This window comes from Aethalodelphis obliquidens, unplaced genomic scaffold, assembly GCF_003676395.1.
Source record: "Aethalodelphis obliquidens isolate GAN/ISIS:26980383/991018 unplaced genomic scaffold, ASM367639v1 scaffold6, whole genome shotgun sequence".
Classification (NCBI taxonomy): Eukaryota; Metazoa; Chordata; class Mammalia; order Artiodactyla; family Delphinidae; genus Aethalodelphis; species Aethalodelphis obliquidens.
Window position 1 is genome coordinate 39,604,066 of NW_020837950.1, and position 21,165 is coordinate 39,625,230.

Genomic DNA, 21,165 nt, shown 5'->3' on the forward strand with positions numbered 1-21,165 from the left:
TGATGAAGAATATGAGGCTCTGAAAGGTCAGGTGAGTTCCACAGGACACACAGCTCACGAGCAGCAGAGCAGGATCTGAACTTAAGTAAGCTTACATCAAAGACCATGCATTTTCCACTCCACTATCCTGTGTGAAAATCACTGTTCTTTCTCTCCTCTCTCTTCTCACTTGCGCTTCTGATGGGAAAACTGACCCCACCCACTCTTCTCTCCTGCATTTTAACTGCTTACTTGTGCATATCTGCTAATGCAGAGATATGGCCAACTGGCAGCCACTATGATGGTACACAGCTGCCCCCGGAAGAAGTGCAACTCCAGGCAAAGATCCCTGATCACCATGCTGCACGCATGCTGATGGGAAACTGCAAATAAGACTTGACCTTCAGGTTGCCAAAGGCAATGCGATGTCTCATGGCGGGTAAGGGTTTGAAAGCTAGGAGACTTGGGTTCAAAGTGAGGATTCCTCCCTTACACATGGTGTGATCACAGGCGAGTTACTTAAACTTTCTGAGTCTCAGTTTCCTTGGCTGTAAAACGGGAGTAGTGATCCTCATCTGCTGGGTATTGTCAAGGATTAAGAAGTGGGTTCAATAAAAAGGAACGAAGTTGGGTCATTTGTAGAGACGTGGATGGATCTAGAGACTGTCATACAGAGTGAAGTAAGTCAGAATGAGAAAAACAAATATCGTATATTAACACATATATGTGGAACCTAGAAACATGGTACAGATGAATTGGTTTGCAGGGCAGAAATTGAGACACAGATGTAGAGAACAAACGTATGGACACCAAGGGGGAAAGTGGCGGCGGTGGTGGCGGTGTGATGAATTGGGAGATTGGGATTGACGTATGTACACTAATATGTATAAAATAGATAACTAATAAGAACCTGCTGTATATATAAAAAAAAAAAGTGGGTTCAAGTAGCTGTAAGGGTCTAGAAGCAACTCTCATGTAAGAGATGCTTCATCAGAATCCCTTTTCTTCTCGTTGGTGACAGGATTCCCTGCCTAATCATTTCCCACGCTTAGGAAAGACCCATTATAATTGTACTCTTTGCCTGGTTCTCAGAAAAGCTCATATAATGATCCAACCACACTGTGAGGATGGAGAGGGTCAGGGCACAGGAAAGCACTTTGTGCAACACGAGGACCTGTGCGCAGTCAGTTTGCTGGCAAACACCTGAGGGCAGGTATGTATCCATTTACCAAGTCCAGGAGAAGGGACAAGGGTTTGGGGCCGTAAAGAGTTCAGTGAGTCCTGACTTTGTTACTTAGTGGCTTTATCATCTTGCCTAAATCCCCTCACCTTCTTAAGCCTGAGTTTCCTGATTTGAGTTGGATATGGTATCGCCCAGTGGCTGGCGCATCTGGCCCCTGGAAAGATGGAGGGCAAATTTCCATTGAACGTCACGATGGCCAAAACCCAAGAAGGGATTAAAAATAAATGGTTCCTACAGAAAGCAAAGACGAGTTCCCTTGAGAAGAGCTTTAGGGAAAATGCTCTTCTTTCAAAAGCTCCCTTGATAAAAATAGCATATGTAACAAACACACAATGTGAGAGAAGAGAGAGCCTTGCCTTCAACATACAGCCCACTCTTCAGCCAGGTGTTGCGGGGATGTGAATTAGGGGCCCGGGGCTCCTCTAGACCTTCAGCAAGGTGGGACTGAAAGCAACGAGGGTTCACGGGCTGGTCCCCCGTCTCTTCATGTCCTTTGCGATGCTGAAGGGAAATGGGCCATCTGGGAATTCATGGGACCAGATTAAACTGAGTCCATGAAAGTCGTGGTGAGGGAGGGAGAGTGGATGTATCTGTCCTCTGCAAGTGCAATTAACACCTGCAAGTTGTACATTATAAACGCATACACACACTCATGTGGGCAAGAGAAAACAAATCTTTCTGTCTTCAGACTCCCTGGAGCTTTCCTTTGGGCTAGTTCATGCCCAAGGCCCAAGTGGCCTTTTTGGCATTCAGAAAGTTCTTCTTCTTTTTCCTGGGAGGAAGGTGCAGTGAGATCTCCGGCTCCTTTGGATTTCTGAAGATAAAGAGCTTTTCACCAGTGTTTAATAAATCAATGGTTTCTGCCCCTACAATGGGCACCGGGGCCAGTTCACCAACGGACTCCAGTGACAGGTGTGGCCAACTGCCTTTTCCAGAGAATATCACCCTCTCTCTGAGAGGGGGACACGTCTTCTTTAATAAGCTAAAGAAAGAACAGAAGATCAGATACGACGTTTTTGGCAACTGACTCTCCCGTGTCCTGAAAGAGTTCTCTAGGAAAACCCCCTCTTGTCCCTAGGGCCCCAATCAAGTGTCTTTTAAAGAAAGGTTTTTCCCTGTGGTTGCCAGGTTGCCCCTGAGATTAGCTGAAGCCTGTGGCAGCGGTGGCTGCAGACAGCTCTCACCAACTCATGACTGTTCACTTTTGTGGAGTTTTGTGAGCCTGTGGTCATCATATTGTCAGCACGGAATCAGCCATGGTGGGAGTGTTTCACACCACGGAAACTAAGTGCTACAAATCAGAGCTCCCATCTGCCCCCGGAACAATTGTGAGACATTTCCTAGGACACGCCTGCCTGTGGGCTTCACACTAAAAGCAGGCTGATAAAACCTGATTATAAAGCAACAGTTAGAAGTTAGGTAAAATGTGTTTGAAATAGGACAGAGCAACACACTTCGAGAATATCCTGTAAAAGGACTGCTGGAATCCTGCCCATAAGCAGTCCAGTCTCTTGATAATGGTTCTGACTCCTCCTGAGAGCGCTCTACAACCTGAAAGCCACAGGGTCCTGTGCCCAAGTGGTGCAGGACGAGGCCATGTCACTGGGGGTCGACCTACTGGAGGCCACTGGTAGGCTCGTGGGCCCTTCCTGAACAGGCGTGGCCAATGAGGCTCCATCCCCCTCAGCACGAACTCCTGCCCTGGCAGCTGCATGATCTGAGCAAGGACTCAAAGGCAACTCGGACTGATTCACAGTCTCTCCTCCTCCCACCATTGTACACAGCATCTCAAGGCAAAAAGGCGAGTACAGTGATCCGAGACAGTGGCGCCAGGGTTCTCCTGATCTGTACTCGCCCACCTGTGTCAGTGCAGCCCAGGAAGGCATTCAGCAGCCCCATCCCCACGCTAATCTAGAACAACTGACTTCCGTTCCTTCGTGGAGCGCTTCACAGTATACAGCTTGAATTTAATTTTCTTGGTTTGGGCTCAGTATCCGGTTCTAATTTCTCTGCGACTAAATTCTGATACCTGGCCCATTATCAATGGCTCCCAGAGTTTTATTCATGGACTATTTGGGAAGCTTGTCTCTGCGGCTTCACCGGAGCCCTGAGAAATTATGGAAGGGGCAGGACACTTCTCTTGGACATCCTCTGTTTCCAGAGCACACTTTGGTTATCCCATTTTAACCTTGTATGTTAAACGGTCTAACGTAACTCTTGTGACTCACGTTACCCTTTTTCCGAATCTCTAGTGGGAAACACGCGAGACCCTTGGTCTGTTGTTTGTAGCACCCTAAAACCACACTGCCTCTAACTTGCCTCTGCTCTCCAGGTGTGCAATCACCACAGCTGAAAGAGAAGGCACTCAAGAGAGTGAGCAGAGCGCTGGCCCGGAAGTTCAGGGAAATAAAGGGACCCTAAATCCCACGGTCACTTTTAACAGCTGCAGGCATGGGGTCTCTTCCTCTGACCTCCCTGAGCTGGTGAGGCGTGGCCGTGGCATTTCCCTCACTTTCCAGGAAGTGGGGAGGCTCAGTGCAGCAAGGCGAGAGAGGGCTTTGTAAACTATAAAGTCTGAACATTTATAAGGACTTATTCTCCTTCTAATGAGATTCCATTTAAAAAGAGCCATTAGTTAAAATAAATACTGCAATTAAAATGCTAATACGTGACAACATTCTCCCACTGATAGCTGGTGGCTATCTTCAGCTCATAAACTAAGTGCACTTTGCATTTTTTTTTTCAATTGAAGTATAGTTGATTTACAATATTGTGTTCGTTTCAGGTGTACAGCAAAGTGTACCTTTTCCATTTTAGGTTATTACAAGCTATTGAATATAGTTCCCCGTGCTATACAGTAAATCCTTGTTGCTTATCTATTTTATATCTAGTAGTTTGTATCTGTTAATCCCATACTCCTAATTTATCCCTCCCCACCCTGCCCCCGCTATCCCCTTTGGTAACCGTAAGTTGGTATTCTGTGTCTGTGAGTCTATTTCTGTTTTGTAAATAAGTTCATCTGTATGACTTTTAAAATTCCACATATAAGTGGTATCATATGATATCTGTCTTTCTCTGCTTACTTCACTTCAAACTAAGCCCACTTTGAATAAAGACTGCGGTCTTTAGGGAAGGAATGTTGACATGTTTGCAGTAACCCTCCCTTTGTGGTCCCCTCCGCCTCCCCTTCCCAGCTCACTGGTAGCCTGGCTGCCCTCCTCAGCCCACCTGAGCAGATGCCCTCATTACCTCTCCTTCCTCTTGTGAGCCCAGAGCATCTTTTCTAATCCTCTGCTTATCAGTTCTCCTCGAAGTTTGCTCTCAAAGGCTTGCCACCAGCCCTGATGTTTCCTGAGGGCAAGAAGGGAGCGTTCTTATATTTTCAAAAAGAACAGAATCTTCAAGCGAAGCAAAATCTTAAAAAGCACTATGGGGACTCCTTCCCTCAGCTTGACCTTTGGCTGACATGAGAAACCCTGAGAGTTTTCACGTTTGTTCTCTCATTCACTCTGTGAACACCGATCAAGGATCTTTTCTGGCCGAGTCAAGACACGGTCTCTGCCGCAAGGGGTCCCCAATCCACGGGTCACAGACAGGTCCCAGGTGACATCAGTCAGATAAAGGAAGGCTGCCGAGATGCGGGACACTTGAGCTGGATCTTGGTAGCCCAGCAGGGAACGCATGGTGCATTCGAGAAGGAAAGGGCTCCTGCCTTGGCTTCTGTGCAGTCCACCTCCCCCGCTGGAGCGGACACCCCATGCAGCAGGACTGCCCCTTACTCTCCCACGTGCACCAGTGCCTAAGACAGTCGACATGCTAGGATCTCAGTGAGTGTTCATGAATATATGAATAAGAAGGTCGAGAAGGCACAGTGGAAGCTTGGAAGGTGGGTGAGGCAGGGAGTCCTCATGCCATGTGAAGAGGTGTGATTCTCGACCGAAGAAGGGACAGTGCATAAGGAATAGGGGGTGGGGAGGTGTTCGCAGGCTTGGGCTCAAGTTAAGTCAGTAAAGATCAGTGTAGCAGAGAGTCCTGTCTATGCCTGCCTCTGGCCAAGTTCATACTCTGCCTCAGCTGGTTCACACTGCCCAGCTGGTGGGGTGAAGGACCCTTGCCCACGCTGGGCCAGGCTCTCTGTCCCAGGAGTCTAGCTCTTGGGCAGAGAAGGCTGGTCCTCTGAAGGGAGCACCCAGAGAGGATGGTCTCCGTGCTCTCCTTGTCCTGCCCATACAGGGACCCGGCGTACAGCTCTTCCTGGATTCTGACAGGTCCCTCACACACCCTTTCTTGCTTAGATTCATCAGTCAGTTTCTGCTGCGTGAAACCCAAGACTCTGAACTGACGGTGTGCCCAGGTACCAGTCGCTTGGGACACAGGAGTAGTGACTGCCCTGCCCTCAGAGGCTATGGTGAGTGGCTTTTGACTCCAGACGTCATCCAGTCTACTTGGCCATGAGGTCGGGCTACACAAGGGCATGCCCATGCTCCATACTCCTGGCGACACGCCACCTGGGCGCTCCTGCTTTGTCCCACATCCACCTGCCCATGCCGGCTTACCAGCCTCCCAAACTAAACTGGCCGAAGGGGAGCCCGTAAATAAGGTCCTCGTGGGCAGCCCTCAGGCAGAGGTGACATCGCTGTGACCCTGCACATTCCTGCTCCAGCGTCACCATTGACATCTGCCACCTTCATGCTCTTGCCTGACTGGGCACTGAGAGAAACCAGGCTGAGACATGCAACTCTCTGACCGCACCCAGCTCTCTGACCACGCCCACACCAGCCCTGACCCCACCCACACCCCAGCTCCTGTGACCACACTCACATCCAGCCCCTCGTGGTGGGCCCCACCAACTCTAGGAAGGCTCGTCCCAGCCCCTGTGGACTCCCACCCCTGCTCAACAGCTGTTGTTCCCAGGCTCCTATCCTTCCTTTCACCCTAACCCAACTCTTAGCCCTCAGCTGAGTCAGGGACCCCCTTTACGCGTCAGGAAAAATAATGTATATACACACCTTTCCACACAATCATGCCATTTTGGAAGACTCATGGGCTCCGAGACACCCATCCCCAGCCTCCTGTGGGTCCTGGTTGAGGACCTTGGCTTCACTGCCTGGCCTTCAACACTTTCAGGTCTGCTCGCGGCTTTCCCTGTAGCCTCACCCCCAGCAAATTCTGCTCTCAAGTGGCACCACTGGCTGCCCCAAACCCACCTTATCCACAGCCACGCTTCATGTCTTGACTTATAAAGACCCTTAACTGATCAAACGCACACCTGAAACTTGACCCTAAAAAAGTAGCTCTGCAACATTACCCATAATTGAGGAGAAATGAACGCAAACTAAATGTCCAGTAAGAGGATAACAGTTACATACACTATGCTACACACCTCAGTGGAACAACAGGCAGCTGTTAAAAATAGTATCTATGGAGATGTTTCAATAACTGGGAAAAGTATGAATTTTAATTTGTTAATAAAAACAGCAGAAATAGCGTCAAAATAGTGTGATGATTAGAAAGCCGTCTGCACGTGGACAAGAGTCAAAAGGTAATAAGCAAACTTGCCTCTGATATAAGGTTCTGAAAAGCACGACACAAGGTTGTATATACTGGGATTCCTATACACACACACACACACACACACACAATGCACACACTCATAAAACCCAGCAGAGGAAACATGTTCTGGAGGAAGAAGGGTAGCAAAACGCTAACAGCCATTTTCTCCAGCTGATAGAACCATGGATATATTTTTCTTCTTTTTCTTTATGTATTTATTGTATTTATTTATTTCCTTTATTATTTATTCCTTGGGCTGTAAATATGCATATATGGCATATTTACAGCCCAAGGCAACTTATTCTCTTAAGATCCTACTGGGGAAATGAATTGGTGATGAAAAGAGAAGCTGTGGACAAAATACTTGGGTCTGCCATGACTTACACAGAGGATGCATAGCGACTCTCCGGGATGCTGTCTGTTTCTTGAGCAAAGAAATTCCCCTGGGAAGGCGGGTGTGCTTGTGCCCCATGGTCCCGCTCCCCTCTCCCATCCGTTCTCTCTACAGGGACCTCGTCTTCCCACCCTGTACTCACCCCCTCCTGCCCAGGTCAGCCTGCACCCCGCTGCCGTCACTCTCCGCCGTGTGGTCCTGATGCCTCTGGCCCGCGGGATCCAGCACGGAGAGCAGCTCGGGCTGCAAGGCTGCAGGCGCAGCCACGCTCAGGAGCCAACGCAGCGTGCTCCCTGGCAGCATCGCCAGCTTCGACAGGTAGGACGCCAGTCTCAGCTCCTGGAGGAGTGAACACAGGGACTCAGAGCCTCACGGCTCTAACCTTGACGAACAGCACGTTTTAATGGATCACAGTCTCAGGACTTTTTGTCCCAGGGAGATAAGTATTTTAGTACCTCAGTCTTGAAACCGTGTTCCCAAAGTCACAGAGCTGTCAAGAAAAATCTATTTGGTCAGCAGCCTTGGCTTGCCACGACATTCCCCAGGCCTTCATCCATCCCTTCCAACGACTCTCCACTCACTCTTCACAGCTGCAGCCTGGGCCCATGAGTCATTTCTCCTTCTACTCATGTTCGATGAGGCGATAGGGCTCAGAGGGAACAGCACAGACTGGAAACGACTGAAATGTGCCCAAATCCGTGGATGGTTAAAGAAACTGTGCTACGGCCATGCCACGGAATACCAGTCTGCAGGGAAAGGGAAGAACTGGATGGATCCCTAGGGCGTTTCGCTGCGTAAAAAGAGCCAGGCCCCGCTGTACTTCCACGTGAATAACATTCCAGAGGTGACACAATTTAGAGATGGGGAACAGAGCTTAGCGGCCGGGGTTGGGGGTGTGGAGGGGAAGTGGATATAACTATGAAAGCGTAGCACAAACAGGTCTTCGTGGTGACCAAACAGTTCGACATCTTAAATGCGGTGTCATGCTAAACTACATGTGGTAAAATGACACAGAACTATACATGCATTTTATATGCATGTCAACTTTCTGGTTTTGATATTGTCCTAGGGCCCTGTAAGATGCAACCATGGGGGGAAACAGTGAAACAGGGGTCAGGGCACTGGAACTCTCCATACTAGCTTTGCAACGTCTTGTGAACCTAAAAGTATTTCAGAAAAAGGTTTGAAAAGGAGAAAGAGAGAGTACAGGCAGGCTCTGCACTCCCCCAAACCTGTGTTGGCTCCCAGCCCCACTGCACAGAACTGTGTGTCCTTGGGAAGTGTCTTTATTTCTCTTCAGGCCCCAGCTCCCTCATATTGTAAAATGAGTTAACAATAATACCTATGTCAAAAGGCTTTGTGAGGACAAAATGAGCTGTGATGTGTAAAACTGGTCTGTGTTAAGAAGGCAAACTCCCTTTCCTAGCAACAGCGTGGGCGTGCCTGGCCACCTGGCCAACCAGAGACCTTCCCTGGGATTTTACACAGCAAACCCAGGAGAAAAAAAGCACTTTATACAGCAAAACCAGGAGAGCTGGATGCTGAAAGGCCATCAGCTCAGGGCTGTCAGCTTTCATGTCCCTTCCTGTGTGGAATAAGCTTATTAGTGGACACAAAGAAACAGGGGAGAGAGACAGAGAAGGAGAGAGAACCACAAAGAGTCCTTTGCCAGTTGAGCCCCCAGAGCTCAGCTCTGCTCTTGGAGGGGACAGTCAGGGTATTAATACATTTCGTTTACACTCAAACTAGTTTGAAATGAATTTCTGTTACCTTCACCTCAAAAGAGTTCTGACTTTACAAGACATCTAAGTGCCATGCTTGACAAATCAAGGTCATTCAGTGAGTGCTGGTCGTTGCTGTTGTTACAGTATTTGTATGAGTTTCCTATTGCAGCTGTAACAGATCACCCCAAACTTGGGCTTAAAACAACACACATTTATTCTCTTACGGTTCTGGAGGCCAGAAGTCTGAAATCAGTGTCACTGGGCTAAAGCCAAGGTCACCCAGGCTGGCTCCTTCTGGAGGCTCCCGGGGAGAATCCCTTCCCTGGTCTTCCCTAGCGTCAGCTGCTGCCTGCATTCTTTGGCGTATGGCCCCTTCCTCCCCCTTCAAAGTTCATCCTCCAATCCCTGCTTCTGTCATTCTCACATGGCCTTCTCTTCAAGCTGTGACTCCTGCTTTCCTCTTGTAAGGACACTTGTGATTACATTCAGGGCCCACTGGGATAATCGAGGATAACACCCCTATCTTAAAATCCTTAATCACATCTGCAAAATCCCCTTTGCCATAGAAGGTCATATTCACAGGTTCTGGGAATTAGGACTTAGACATGGTTGGTGGGCCATTGTCCAGATTATTAGTACACTTATTCATTCAACCAACATCACGATGGAGTCCTACTGGGCGCCAGACCCTGTTCCAGGCACTGGAGGCAGAGCAGTAGGTAACACAGACAAAGTCTCTGCCATCACGAGGCTCACAGTCAGTTAAAGAGACAGATGGTAAGCCTACAAAGAAACACCGTATCAGGCAGTGTAGGTGCCAGGATGCAGAACAAGGCAGGATAAAGAGACAGAGCGTGAGGGGCAGGGGTGGCTGATATTTGAGACAGGTAGTCAGGGAAGGCTTCTCCGAGGAGGTGACGTCTGAGCAGGGACCTGAATGAAGTGAGGAAGTGAACCACGGGCACATGGAAGGGAAGAGCTTTCCAGGCAGAGGGAAGGCAAGGGCAAAGACCCTGAGGTGGGGATATCCCTTGGCACGTTTCATGGAAAGCGAAGGAGGCCAGTGTGGCTGGCATGGACCGTGTGAGAAGGAGAGTGACAACAGTTAAGTTGGGACAAGTGGCGGGGGATCAGCTCATACGGACCTTTTCATCGTAGGGAGAATTTTGACTTGTCTTCATGGTGAGCTGGGGAGTCACTGCAGGAATTTAAGCAGTGGGAATGGCATGAGCTGATTCTCATTTTTTAAAGATGACTTTGGATGACACAGGGGCCATGAACCATCTGCAACAAGTGAGGTAGCAGAGGGGCAGCATCTCAGGCAAGAGATGGTAGCTGTGTGAGCCAGAGTGGTGGAGGGGAGGTGGTGAGAAGTGGTGGGACGCGGGAGACTCTTTGATGGTAGAGCCAACAAGGTTCGTTGAAAGACAAGAATAAAGGATGACTCCACCATCTTTCACTTGGGCTGCTGGGTAACTGGTGTCATTTACTCAGATGAGTGGAGCAAGCCTGGGACAGGTCAGTCACTCGGAGTTCTGTTTGGACAGGTTAAGTCACTAATGGCAATGTCAAGTCTCAAGTTCAGGGCAGGGGTCTGGAGCTAAGATTAGATGGTAATCAGTGTGGTGATGACATCAGCAAGGGACTGAATGTAGATGAGAGGGAATGAGGTCCAACGACCGAGTCCTCAGGCTCGCAACGTCCAAAGGCCACGATGCATCCAACACAGGGGCTTGACCACAGGTAGCCAGAGGGCTGGGAGAGAACCAGGTGTCCAGGGTTTGGAAGCCAAGGAGGGAACATATTCAAGAAAAGGGCTGTGGATCAAGTGCCACAGAGAGGTCAAGAAGGACAAAGACATGGACTTGACCACTGGATTTGGAAACATGGGGCTGCTTACTACTTTGACCAATGCTTTCAGTGCCGTGATGGGGAAAAGTGTTATTATAAATACCAAGCTCTTTCCTTGCGACCCGTGTGCTTCCTTCTGCCTGTAGTACACTCTTCCCCAACGTGCTCTCTGTCTGGCTCTCCTCAACTCATTCTTTTGGTTTCTACACCAGTGTGGGGCTCCTGGAAGCCTTTCCTGACCGCACATTCTGGGACAGATGCCTCTCCTCTGCTTTTCTCTGGTGTTAATCAACTCTCTTCTGTCCAATTCTTGTATAAAATTCAGTTGTCCAATTTCTCATGTGTCTCTGCAGGGAGGTTTTAGGATGGGGTCAGCATCATACGCGTCTCTACCTCCAGCATTTAACCCGGTTCCCAGCACAGAGAAAAACATCAACAGACGTGGGTCGAATAAATGAAGGATAAACTCCATCAACACCCTGTAGACTCACTTCTTCCTGAGGCAGAGGAGTAACCCTTCATCACTGGGATCCCCACTGGTGAATATGGGGACCCGCCGGCCCACTGCCATGGCTCTCCCAGCTCTGAAGCTTTCTGATCAATAAAATAATCCTTAACAAAGGTCAATTAACTGGGTCGAGTCTTCCTGAAGGTGGTGACACAAAAAGCATCTGTGTGGGTCACTTCTAGAGACTGAAATGAATCCCAAAGCAATGTGGGGACCGGCTGTTCATGCAGAAGACGGTGGCAGAAAGACCAGGCTTAACAGCAGGCCCTGCCTGTCCCTCTCTCCTGTTCTGCTTCACCACCACTGGACCTGGCACGGATTTCCGTTGTTTGGGTGTATCTTGGCATATTTCATCCTTGCCTTGATCTTTAAGAAATACTGCTAATTTAAAGGAATCAAACAATGTAGAAAAGCATAAAAATGTTAAAGTAATTATTCCAAATGCCACTATCCAGAAATAGTTATCAGTACCATTAGGCAAACCACGTTCCAGGAATATTTTTAGGCATATACATAAGTAGATGAATGGAGGGATGGATGGACGGGTACACAGATGGACAGATGGGTGAATGGATAGATGGATGATGGATAGTGGGTGGATGGATGGATGGGTGGTTAGGTGGCTAGATGGACGAGTGGCCAGATGGACAGATGGATAGATGGATGGATGGATGGTGGGTGGATGGATGGATAGACAGACAGATGGAGTGACGGCCAGATGGATGGATGGACATGACTATAAAAATGAGATCATAATCCACATAAAATACTATTTGGTTTATGTATTTATTTTGCTAATTGCCTGCTTTCCCCACCAGAATATCAGCTCCTGAGAGCATGGGCTTTATCTGTTTTTTTTTTTTTTTTTTTTTGTGGTACGCAGGCCTCTCACTGTTGCGGGTCCTTCCGTTGCGGAGCACAGGCTCCGGACGCGCAGGCTCAGCGGCCATGGCTCACGGGCCCAGCCGCTCCGCGGCATGTGGGATCTTCCCGGACCGGGGCACGAACCCCCGTCCCCTGCATCGGCAGGCGGACTCTCAACCACTGCGCCACCAGGGAAGCCCTATCTGTTTTGTTTGCTGCTAAAATCCCAGTGCCTAGGATAGCACTTGCCACTTACTAGGAGCACAGTCAATATTATTCAAGAACAAAGCCCGTTTAGAAGATCTTAAGCTGAATCTAAGTCATCCTTTATGTGGTTAGAAAAGAATGCCACTCTGTTGTCTACAGTGGCTGCAGTCATGCTGGAGCCCCAGGGGAGAAAGGAGGCAAGTTCAGTGAGGACCACAGACGGGGTCCCAGCCTCTCCCCACAGCACAGGGAAACTTCCTGCCTTGTGGGGTTAGTACCATTCATTTTTAAATGAGCACCCCCTTCCTGTTTTATTCATGAAGCAATTAGGAAATACTTTGCTTTAAAGGGAATTGTGCAGTAGCATGAAATGGAATGAGGAGAGCCTTTAAAGGGAAAAAATCCCTGATTTTAAACCAGCTCCCACTGACTGGCTATGGGACCCCGGCTAAGTCACATCACCTCTCTGACCCTCAGTTTCTTCATCTGTCAGGTGATGATCCTCTCCATGCCTGTCCTCAACGCTGGGCTGATATCAGCTGCTGTTTGTATCATCACCATCACAGAAGGGCTGATGGATTTGCAGCAGTGCCCTGGGGAGGCTCTTCCCACTGCCAGGGTCCCCAGAGCAATGGTGAGCGTGAACTGGGATGATGTGTGATGTGTCTAGCACAGAGCAGGCATTCGAGAGTGTTATTTAGATATTGTCATAAACATGCAAAAAAGGAGGAGTTGGCAAAGTTGCATAAACATGAAAACATGGGTGCTCGTGTGGAAACTATCCTTCATGCAAATTTGGGAATTCAAACTATGCTGTCCCTAAGGCAGTGTAACCATGAGGAAAGAAAACAGAAGAGAGAGAGAGAGACAGAGACAGAGAGATCACAAGAGAAAGAAGAAGAAAAAGGAGGAGAAGGAGGAAGAGGAGGAGGGGAGGAGGAGTAGAGTAGGAGGAAGAACAGGGAGACAGGGAGGGAGACCTGGGCCTCCTTCGTTATCATCTTGCCTGGTACAGAGAAGAAACAGGTGAAATACAGGAGTCCTCTAAACAGGGAGTGATGGTTAACTTTACAGGTCATCTTGTCTGGGCCACAGTGTCAAGATATTTGGACAAACATCATTCTGGATATTTCTTTGAAGGAGCTTTTGGATGAGATTAACATTTAAGTCAGTGGACTTAAAGCAGATTGCTTTGATGTGGGTGGGCCCCATCTAAGCAGGTGAAGACCCAAACAGAAAAAAGACTGACCTCTGAGCCACAGGGAATTCTGCCAGTAGTGGGCCTTTGGACTTGAACTATTAACATCAGCTCTTCCCTGGGTCTCCAGCCTGGTGGTCTATACTGCCAGCCTATTTGGACTTCCAGTCTCCATAATCACATGAGCTAATTCCTTAAAGTAAGTCTCTCTCTCCTTCTCTCCCCCCCCCAAGTCTTTGTGGTTCTGTTTCTCTGAAAAATCCTCACTAATACACAGGGGCTGGAAAAGAAACAAATCAGTTGAGTAGACTTTGCTGAGGGGACTCTACAAGGCACAGGGTTGGGGGCAGAGAAAAACCACCCCCTGACCATAGGGCCAATTCTTCAGCAGAATTCACAGTTTAAAAGAGCCAACAAATCAGAAATGAATCTGGATGAAATTCCACATGTGACACTTTGGCCGTCTGTCAATTCTCTTAGTTACAAAGAAGAAAGGGGGTGGGTGGGCAATCAGAGTGAGTGTGGAGATGGCTCAGTTCCCCCAGAGACCCAGGCCAGGGGCATCATGTGCTCTGCAGGGAAACTGAGCAGAAAGAGCACACCCTGTGTAGTCACCTAGCCCAGGCTGAATCCTGAGCTCCAAGGAATGGCAGTGAGCCCTGGAGCCCTCACGCCACCAATCTGGGCATGGTTCCTCTATTTGAAAAATGGATATATTAAATGTATATATTAAACTTACTTAAGACTGAGAAGAAGAAGGTTTGGGTGCCTGTCTAATTACAGAAACTGACCAGGGCAATGATTACTATTGTCATTGCTGCTGCCGTGACCCCCGATCAAATGTCCTCTACGTGCTGGCCCTGGGCCAGGGGTTTTCACAGATCTGCTTGGCAGCTCCCAAGGTTCGTGTTATCATCCCCATCCTGAGGGTGAGGAATCGTGGACACTGAGAAAAGGGTGAAGTGACGAGCTGGCAAGGGATGGACCCAGGACATGGCAAACTTGTTCTCACCTGGCTGTACAGGGTCACAAAGGTGTCCGTCTCCATATTCTCCAGCAAATCTTCAAGCATGACACTGTTCTCTTGCTCCTCTCTCAAACTAGAGTGAAAACAAAATCTGTATGAGTCCAGTTTTGTTACAAAGCTAGTTATTTAAATCCTAGTTATTTAAACAACAAGGGATCACAGATCTAATCAACATGATTTAAAAAAAAAAATCCATCCAAAGAGGTGCTCAGAAGAAGTTTGCTGGTTTTTAGCTAGATTACCTTGCAAATAATGTTATCAGGGAGGGCTCACCAGGAGGGAGAGCTCCTCGAAGCAAGAAGTTTTGTGGGAGCCACATGGAGACTTTTCTGTGGCTTTGCAGGGCAATCTGTGATCTGCATGGCTATTAGCGTAACTGATGCCATCTTGGGCCCTTACAGTCTCTCCTGTCCTTCTGCTGACCCACCTAGGACTGTGCAGTGAATCACTTCTCTGTCATCAAGGGCTTTGTAGTTAATAGATATTGTTTAATAATCATTAGGACCAGGTAGCCTCTATGCTTTGTTCGTCCCCAGACAAGGATGAAAACCTTCCCTGAAGCGTTCCTGGCACCCACGAGACTAGTTATCCATTCATAAATCTTGATTTGGGAATGCACGTCCTAGTTCCAAGCACCTATCCCCATACCTTAGGTTAACTATCAAATTGTCCCAATGGCCCCTTGGTGGTGCGGAATGCAGCTGTGAAGCCTTCTGGATTATTGTCTGCTTGACCCCACCTTGTGAGTATGTTACCCTAGATAAACAGATCCATTGGTTATGTGGAGCTGCCTGCCTTGTTTTTCGGTCTCCAGATGCCTGCTCAGTTCGGTGGGCACTTTTCGTTCCCTCTGACCTCCAACCGTGATCCTAAGTTGAAAACTCTCAGTATTAGTTGTCATGCTCGTGCTCAAGAACACCAAGATCTGGAGTCTTCAATTACCATGTGACCTTGTGTTGAAGCGGGCCCAGAACCATCTCCCAAGGATGGACCTGACTCTGACCACAGAGGCTGGGTGGCACCTTATCACACGAGGTCTCTATCAGGCGTCTTGACTTCCCCACAAGGAGGTCCGCCCAGCCTATCCCTCAGCCAATCAAAGTTGGCATCTTGGGTTATCCATCCTGCATTCCTGCTGGTTAATACAATCCAAACCCAATCTGCAGGTACACTTCATACCAAAAGCTCGATCATCAGCATTTTCCACCATGAAGCATGGAATACGTTACTAAAATCCTAAATCAAGTCTAAATAAAGTCAACATCTCTGAGCATTTTCCTCTGATCAAACAGATTCAGTCTTTTATGCAATTATTTCAATGGAAAACAGAACTGCACTTTGATGTTGTGTTTACACAGAAAAGCGTAATCAAATACATTAAAATAACCTGTAATTTCACCACATAGAAATCATATCTATTACAATTTGGCCTATTTGCTTCAGTTAATTTGTGTGTATGTTTTCAAAAATGAAATCATGCTGTATATATAGTTTTTACCCTGTCCTTCACATGTCAACATTATATTCACAATGGAAAATTATGAAGCTGTTAAAAATTATGTTTTCCAGAAGATGTATGTACCTCTATGTTCACTGCAACACTATTTACAATAGCTAAGATATGGAAGCAACCTAAGTGTCCATCCATAGATGAATGGACAAAGAAGATGTGGTATATATACACAATGGAATATTATTCAGCTGTAAAAAATGGATGAAATCTTGCGTTTGGAGCAACATGGATAGACCTGGAGGGTATTATGCTAGGTGAAATAAGTCAGACAGAGACAAACAAATACCGTATGGTTTCACTTATATATATGGAATGTAAAAAACAAAACAAACGAACAAACAAGACAGAAACAGACTCATGGATACAGAGAACAAACTGGTGGTTGCTGGGTTGGGTTGAGGGGAAGGGGGTGGGAGGAAAGTCAAAATAGGTGAAGGGGATTAAGAGATACAAACTTCCAACTATAAAATAAATAAGTTATGGGGATGTAATATACACATAGGGAATATAGTCAGTAATACTGTAACAACTTTGTATGGTGATGGATGGTAACTGGTTTTACTGCAGTGATCATTTCATAATGTATAAAAATATTGAATCACTATGTTGTACACCTGAAACTAATATAATCTTGTATGTTAATTGTAACTCAAAAATAAAATAAAATACCTAGACTCTGTAAGGGAAAAAGTATTTTTTTCAACAGTTCTTAATGCCATGGGCAAAGGCTAATTGTCTAATTAATTGAAAAAGAATGCAAAAAACAACAACAAAAAAGAAGATCAGGGGGTTCTGTCTGTTTTATAATTTTACAAAAGCAGGATATAAATATTATGTTTATGGTGAGGCCTGAGTAAGGCCTGTATTCACTGCATCGTGCAAATGTCAATTCCTGGTCTGGATAATGTGTTGTTATCCTGTGAGATGTTGCCATTGGGGGAAGCTGGGTGATGGGCCATGGAACCTCTGCACTATTTTTTTCAACTTCTTGTGAGTCTATAATTATTTCAAAATAAAAAGCTGAAAAATATTACCTTCAGTAAAACCTCAATGTTAAATATTCAACAGAAATTAAATATTAAAAGACTCAAAAAATGAAGTATAAAAAGATGTCAGGGAAGAAGCCTGTTACAAAGTTAGCAGCTCGTGCCTGAGTGCTGGGAGGACCTCTCAGACGGCAGCACGACAGCCCAGGTGGGCCTTATCCCGCTGAGTCTGAGAGGCCAGGTGCCCCCCTGGCCTGCGGGGACTGAGCCTGCACACTGCCCTTGGGCCCTTGGCTCACCTCTGCTGGTGACGCTCCAGTAACTTCTGACCCTTGCTCAGGGCCCGTCGCAGGACAGCCGAAACCTGCCTTTCAGAATCTGTCTCCTCCTCCGGCTCGTGCAGAAGCCCAGGCCCCTCACCTGCCCACTGCTGCCGACTCTCCAGGGCCCGCTGCAGCTGGGCCGCCTCTTGGTGTGCCAGCTGGTCCTCCAGCTTCCTCTCCAGCTCCTGGAGCTCCTGCACACAGAGGGGCAGGTGATGAGCCCAAGGCAGGTGGACCGCAGGATAAAATCCGCCCCGCTTGGCACGGCGCTGCAAGCCTAGCACCACCTCCTTTCGCTGTCTCCCGGATCTGGCCGTGCCAAACAGCATGACGAGACTGCATCAGGGTCTCTCACACCTCCGTGCCTTTGCACACACTGTACACCCACCTGCAGGGCCTTTCCCCGTTTGCCTGGCCAACTCTGAGTCTTCTTTCGAGGGCTGGCTTTAGAAGAACCTCCTCAGGAAAGGGCTCTGTTCTGTGTTGGTCTCAGCCTGTGGACTGTGATGGTACTAGCTGGAGATGCCTGGGGGTCCACACTCCCTGGGGCAGTGCCCACAGGCATTTTCCTGATGGGCTGATGTCAAGGCTGAACCAGCCCTTGTGGTTCTTATGATTGCACGACTCAACCTCACAACCATCAAGGACCTTGAAAAAACAAGGTTTATTCCTCACAGGCCCTGGAGGGTACACGGCACACCCAGGCCACACAGCAGGGTCGCAAAGAGAGAGACAGCATGGCCCTTGGATGGTCAAGGGTGGGGTGCCTATTGTTTCACTGGTTCACTCTTTGCTGGTGAACTTAAATCATAAGAGCAGGAATCGAGGCGCAGGGAGGGCAAAGCAGGGTCACTCAAGAGGTCAGGTATGTAGGTCAACCAGAGCTTTCCAAAAAAGGGAAATTCATGGGTGGGGGAGCCTGACTTTTATCTAGTTGTTTAGTTGGCAACCTGTTTATTTTCAGATGATGTCTTTGAAACGGATGCCTCGACAATCAGAAGCTGAATGTCAGGCACTTATATTACAATCAAAAAAGCTAATTGTCAGGCACTTACTAACGGCTCCCTAAGTCCCCTGGGAGATGCAGACTCCCCCTCCTCAACTGTCCACTCACCATCCCTCGTATTTTCCCATCACAGACTGAATGAATATTTGTGGTCCCTCAAAATCCACATGCTGAATCCCTAATCCCCAGTGGGATGGGGCTTGGAGGTGTGGCCTTTGGGGGTAATTAGGTTTAGATAAAGTTACAAGGATGGGGCCCCCAAGATGGGATTAGTCCCCTTATAGAACGAGGAAGAGACCAGAGCTCCCTCTCTCTGCCATGTGAGGACACAGTGAGAAGGCAGCCGTCTGCAAGCCAGGAAGGATTCTTCTCAACAGAAAGAGAATCAGCCGGCACTTTGATCTTAGACTTCCCAGTCTCCAAAACTGTGAGAAAATAAATGTTTGTTATTTAAGCCCTGCAGTCTATGGTATTTGGATACAGCAGCATGAGCAGATTAGGACGATACTCCACTTTCTGCTAGAGTGTGAGCTCCTGGGGGGCAGGGCTGCATTTCCATCCCCCAACCTGAAGCACATAGCAGCTCCCTGGCAGCTCCCACCTGTTTCTAAAACACATGGGTTGGGCTTCCCTGGTGGCGCAGTGGTTGGGAGTCCGCCTGCCGATGCGGGGGACGCGGGTTCGTGCCCCAGTCCGGGTGGGCCATGGCCGCTGCACCTGCGCGTCCAGAGCGTGTGCTCCGCAACGGGAGAGGCCACAGCAGTGAGAGGCCCGCGTACCGCAAAAAAAAAAAAAAAAGTTAAAACACGTGGGTTATCAGCACGTAACCTACGTGGCGAAAGCTGTGCTGGACCAGCAACCATGGATAACACCTAACACTGACAGTACGCAGGTCAAGCCTGACCCACTCTAAGTGCTCTGTGTTTATTCATCTCATTGAATCCTTATAACAACTGTAAGGAATATATACTTATTTTCCCTGTTACAAATGATGCAACTGAGGCAGGGAGACAAAGTAGTTTTCCAGGCCATGCAATTCTTAAGTGGCAGAACCAGAATACGGGGCCAGGCCAGCCGGCTCCAGGGTTTGTGTCCTTAACCCCCAGGCTATACTGTCTCTCACTGGCCAGACAGAAGAAATCTGCATTCTGAGGCCACCAGAGTCAGAGAATCTGGGTACAAGAGACTGTCCACAGCCTGCTTAGATGGGTAAGAGAGGGCAGGCAGGAAGGTCCCAAGCCTTGTAAAATGCACACACACCGAACCTATTATTCACCAACTGGCCAGTGTTCTATGTGGGGTGGAGTGAGGATGGGGCTTAATCGTAAGAGGCCTTGGTTAGGTGTCATCAGGAGATGGTGGCCCTTGGTCCTCCTAAATTTTGTGCAAAACCATCTGCCTGCCTATCTGCAGGGGGGCCAAAGCTTGCATCAAATGCTCAGAAGGGTCTCAAAGTCCCCCAAAGGCTCAGAAACCAAGGCAGAAGAGAAAATGGCCAGAGAGGTAAACTGAAGTCGTAGTGTGGAGAGTGCCGGGTTGTGCCGTCAGGGCCGTGGAAGCTTTGGAATGCTCTGAGCGTGGGCTACCATCACACTGAGATTTCCAATTATGACCATCCTTCTCGTTGCTGCGTCCCAAATTGGAAACATAACCAAACACAGCATTTCCAACAGCACTAATGAGTTTCCCTCAGCGTGTTCTGTCAGCATGCCCGGAGCCTGGTCACGGACCAGGCTTCCACTGAGGTGCTAGCCCCCAGCCCACAGTGTGGGGAAGGAAAGGACAGACCCACGCCTGTCAGTGTCCCCAAAACAGGCAGAGCACAGAGAGCTGGCGAGTCACACTTTGGTTTTCCGAGACCGGGTTAGCCCTGGTTAGGAACAGGAAACAAGGTGGGAACCTGGTATCCTGCAGGTTCTAAGATGCTGATGGGAGGTTCTGCCAGAGGTCAGTTCTCCTCCAAACCCCTGCCACTTAGCACAACTGGAATCCAAGATTCGGTTCTAGAACTGTCATCCTTAATGCCTGCTCTCTTCACTAGAGTTTAGATGCTCAGGTAGGGGCTCTGGGACTGTCTCGTTCATCCTTCTCCCCAGCAGGAAGCAGGCACCTGGCTTGTGGACGAGTCACAGTAATCAGCAACATCTTACTAATAGTAATAGTAACAGCAATTAGCACATACCGAATGCCCACCTTGCGCTAGATTTGATTCACGCTATCTTTACATGAATTAATTTATTTAATCTTCACAAAACAGCACAAGGTAGTCCCATTTTATCGATAAGGTAGCTCAGGCGCAGACAGCGTAAGGAAATCTCCTGAAGTCCCAAGAACCCAAGAGAGGAGTGATTTTAATTTCTCTGACTCTGGGCCCCATCTCTCGCTTCTATTGTCTCTGGAAAGCATTATGTAGGCATCTTTTGAATGAATGGATGGTTGGACAGATGGACAAATGATGATGATGATGATGAAGACAGACAGACAGGCAGATAGAGAGACAGTTCCAGGCCTTTTATTGGGCACAAGGGATGCTGGGGTGAATGAGACATGGCCCCTAGACTCTGGAAACTCACGGTTTAGCGTGGGAGACAGTTGTTCAAACACAGTAACAGTGACAGGTAACAGCCCGTCTCTGGGAATCGCGGTGGAGAGTTATTTGAGTACAGAGCTGGGAGAAACCAACTCTGTCCAAGGGAATCATGGATGGCTTCACAGAGGAGGCAACATTCGGCTTGTCTAAGAATATGGAGAGGAGTTTGCACGTGGGCAGCAGAAGCATTCTAGGCAGA

At 48.2% G+C, this 21,165-nt stretch overlaps 1 protein-coding gene across 5 annotated transcripts in view; it reads right to left on the bottom strand.

The window, feature by feature from the left end:
- Positions 1-823: 823 nt before the first annotated feature.
- EVC2 (EvC ciliary complex subunit 2) overlaps positions 824-21,165 on the bottom strand; it is a 135,819-nt gene continuing 115,477 nt past the window's right edge. For 2 of the 5 annotated variants that reach the window (XM_027103386.1, XM_027103385.1), the window contains 6 exons: positions 17,347-17,564; positions 15,197-15,304; positions 14,534-14,621; positions 7,312-7,508; positions 4,472-4,573; positions 824-2,204 (listed from right to left, as the gene is read on the bottom strand). In XM_027103386.1, coding sequence (XP_026959187.1) covers positions 1,934-2,204; positions 4,472-4,573; positions 7,312-7,508; positions 14,534-14,621; positions 15,197-15,304; positions 17,347-17,564 — 984 coding nt within the window. In that variant the 3' untranslated portion in view covers positions 824-1,933. Of the gene's footprint in view, positions 2,205-4,471; positions 4,574-7,311; positions 7,509-7,750; positions 7,916-14,533; positions 14,622-15,196; positions 15,305-17,346; positions 17,565-21,165 lie in introns of those variants that run through there. The other 3 variants (XM_027103387.1, XR_003432220.1, XR_003432221.1) reach the window with 3 other exon arrangements.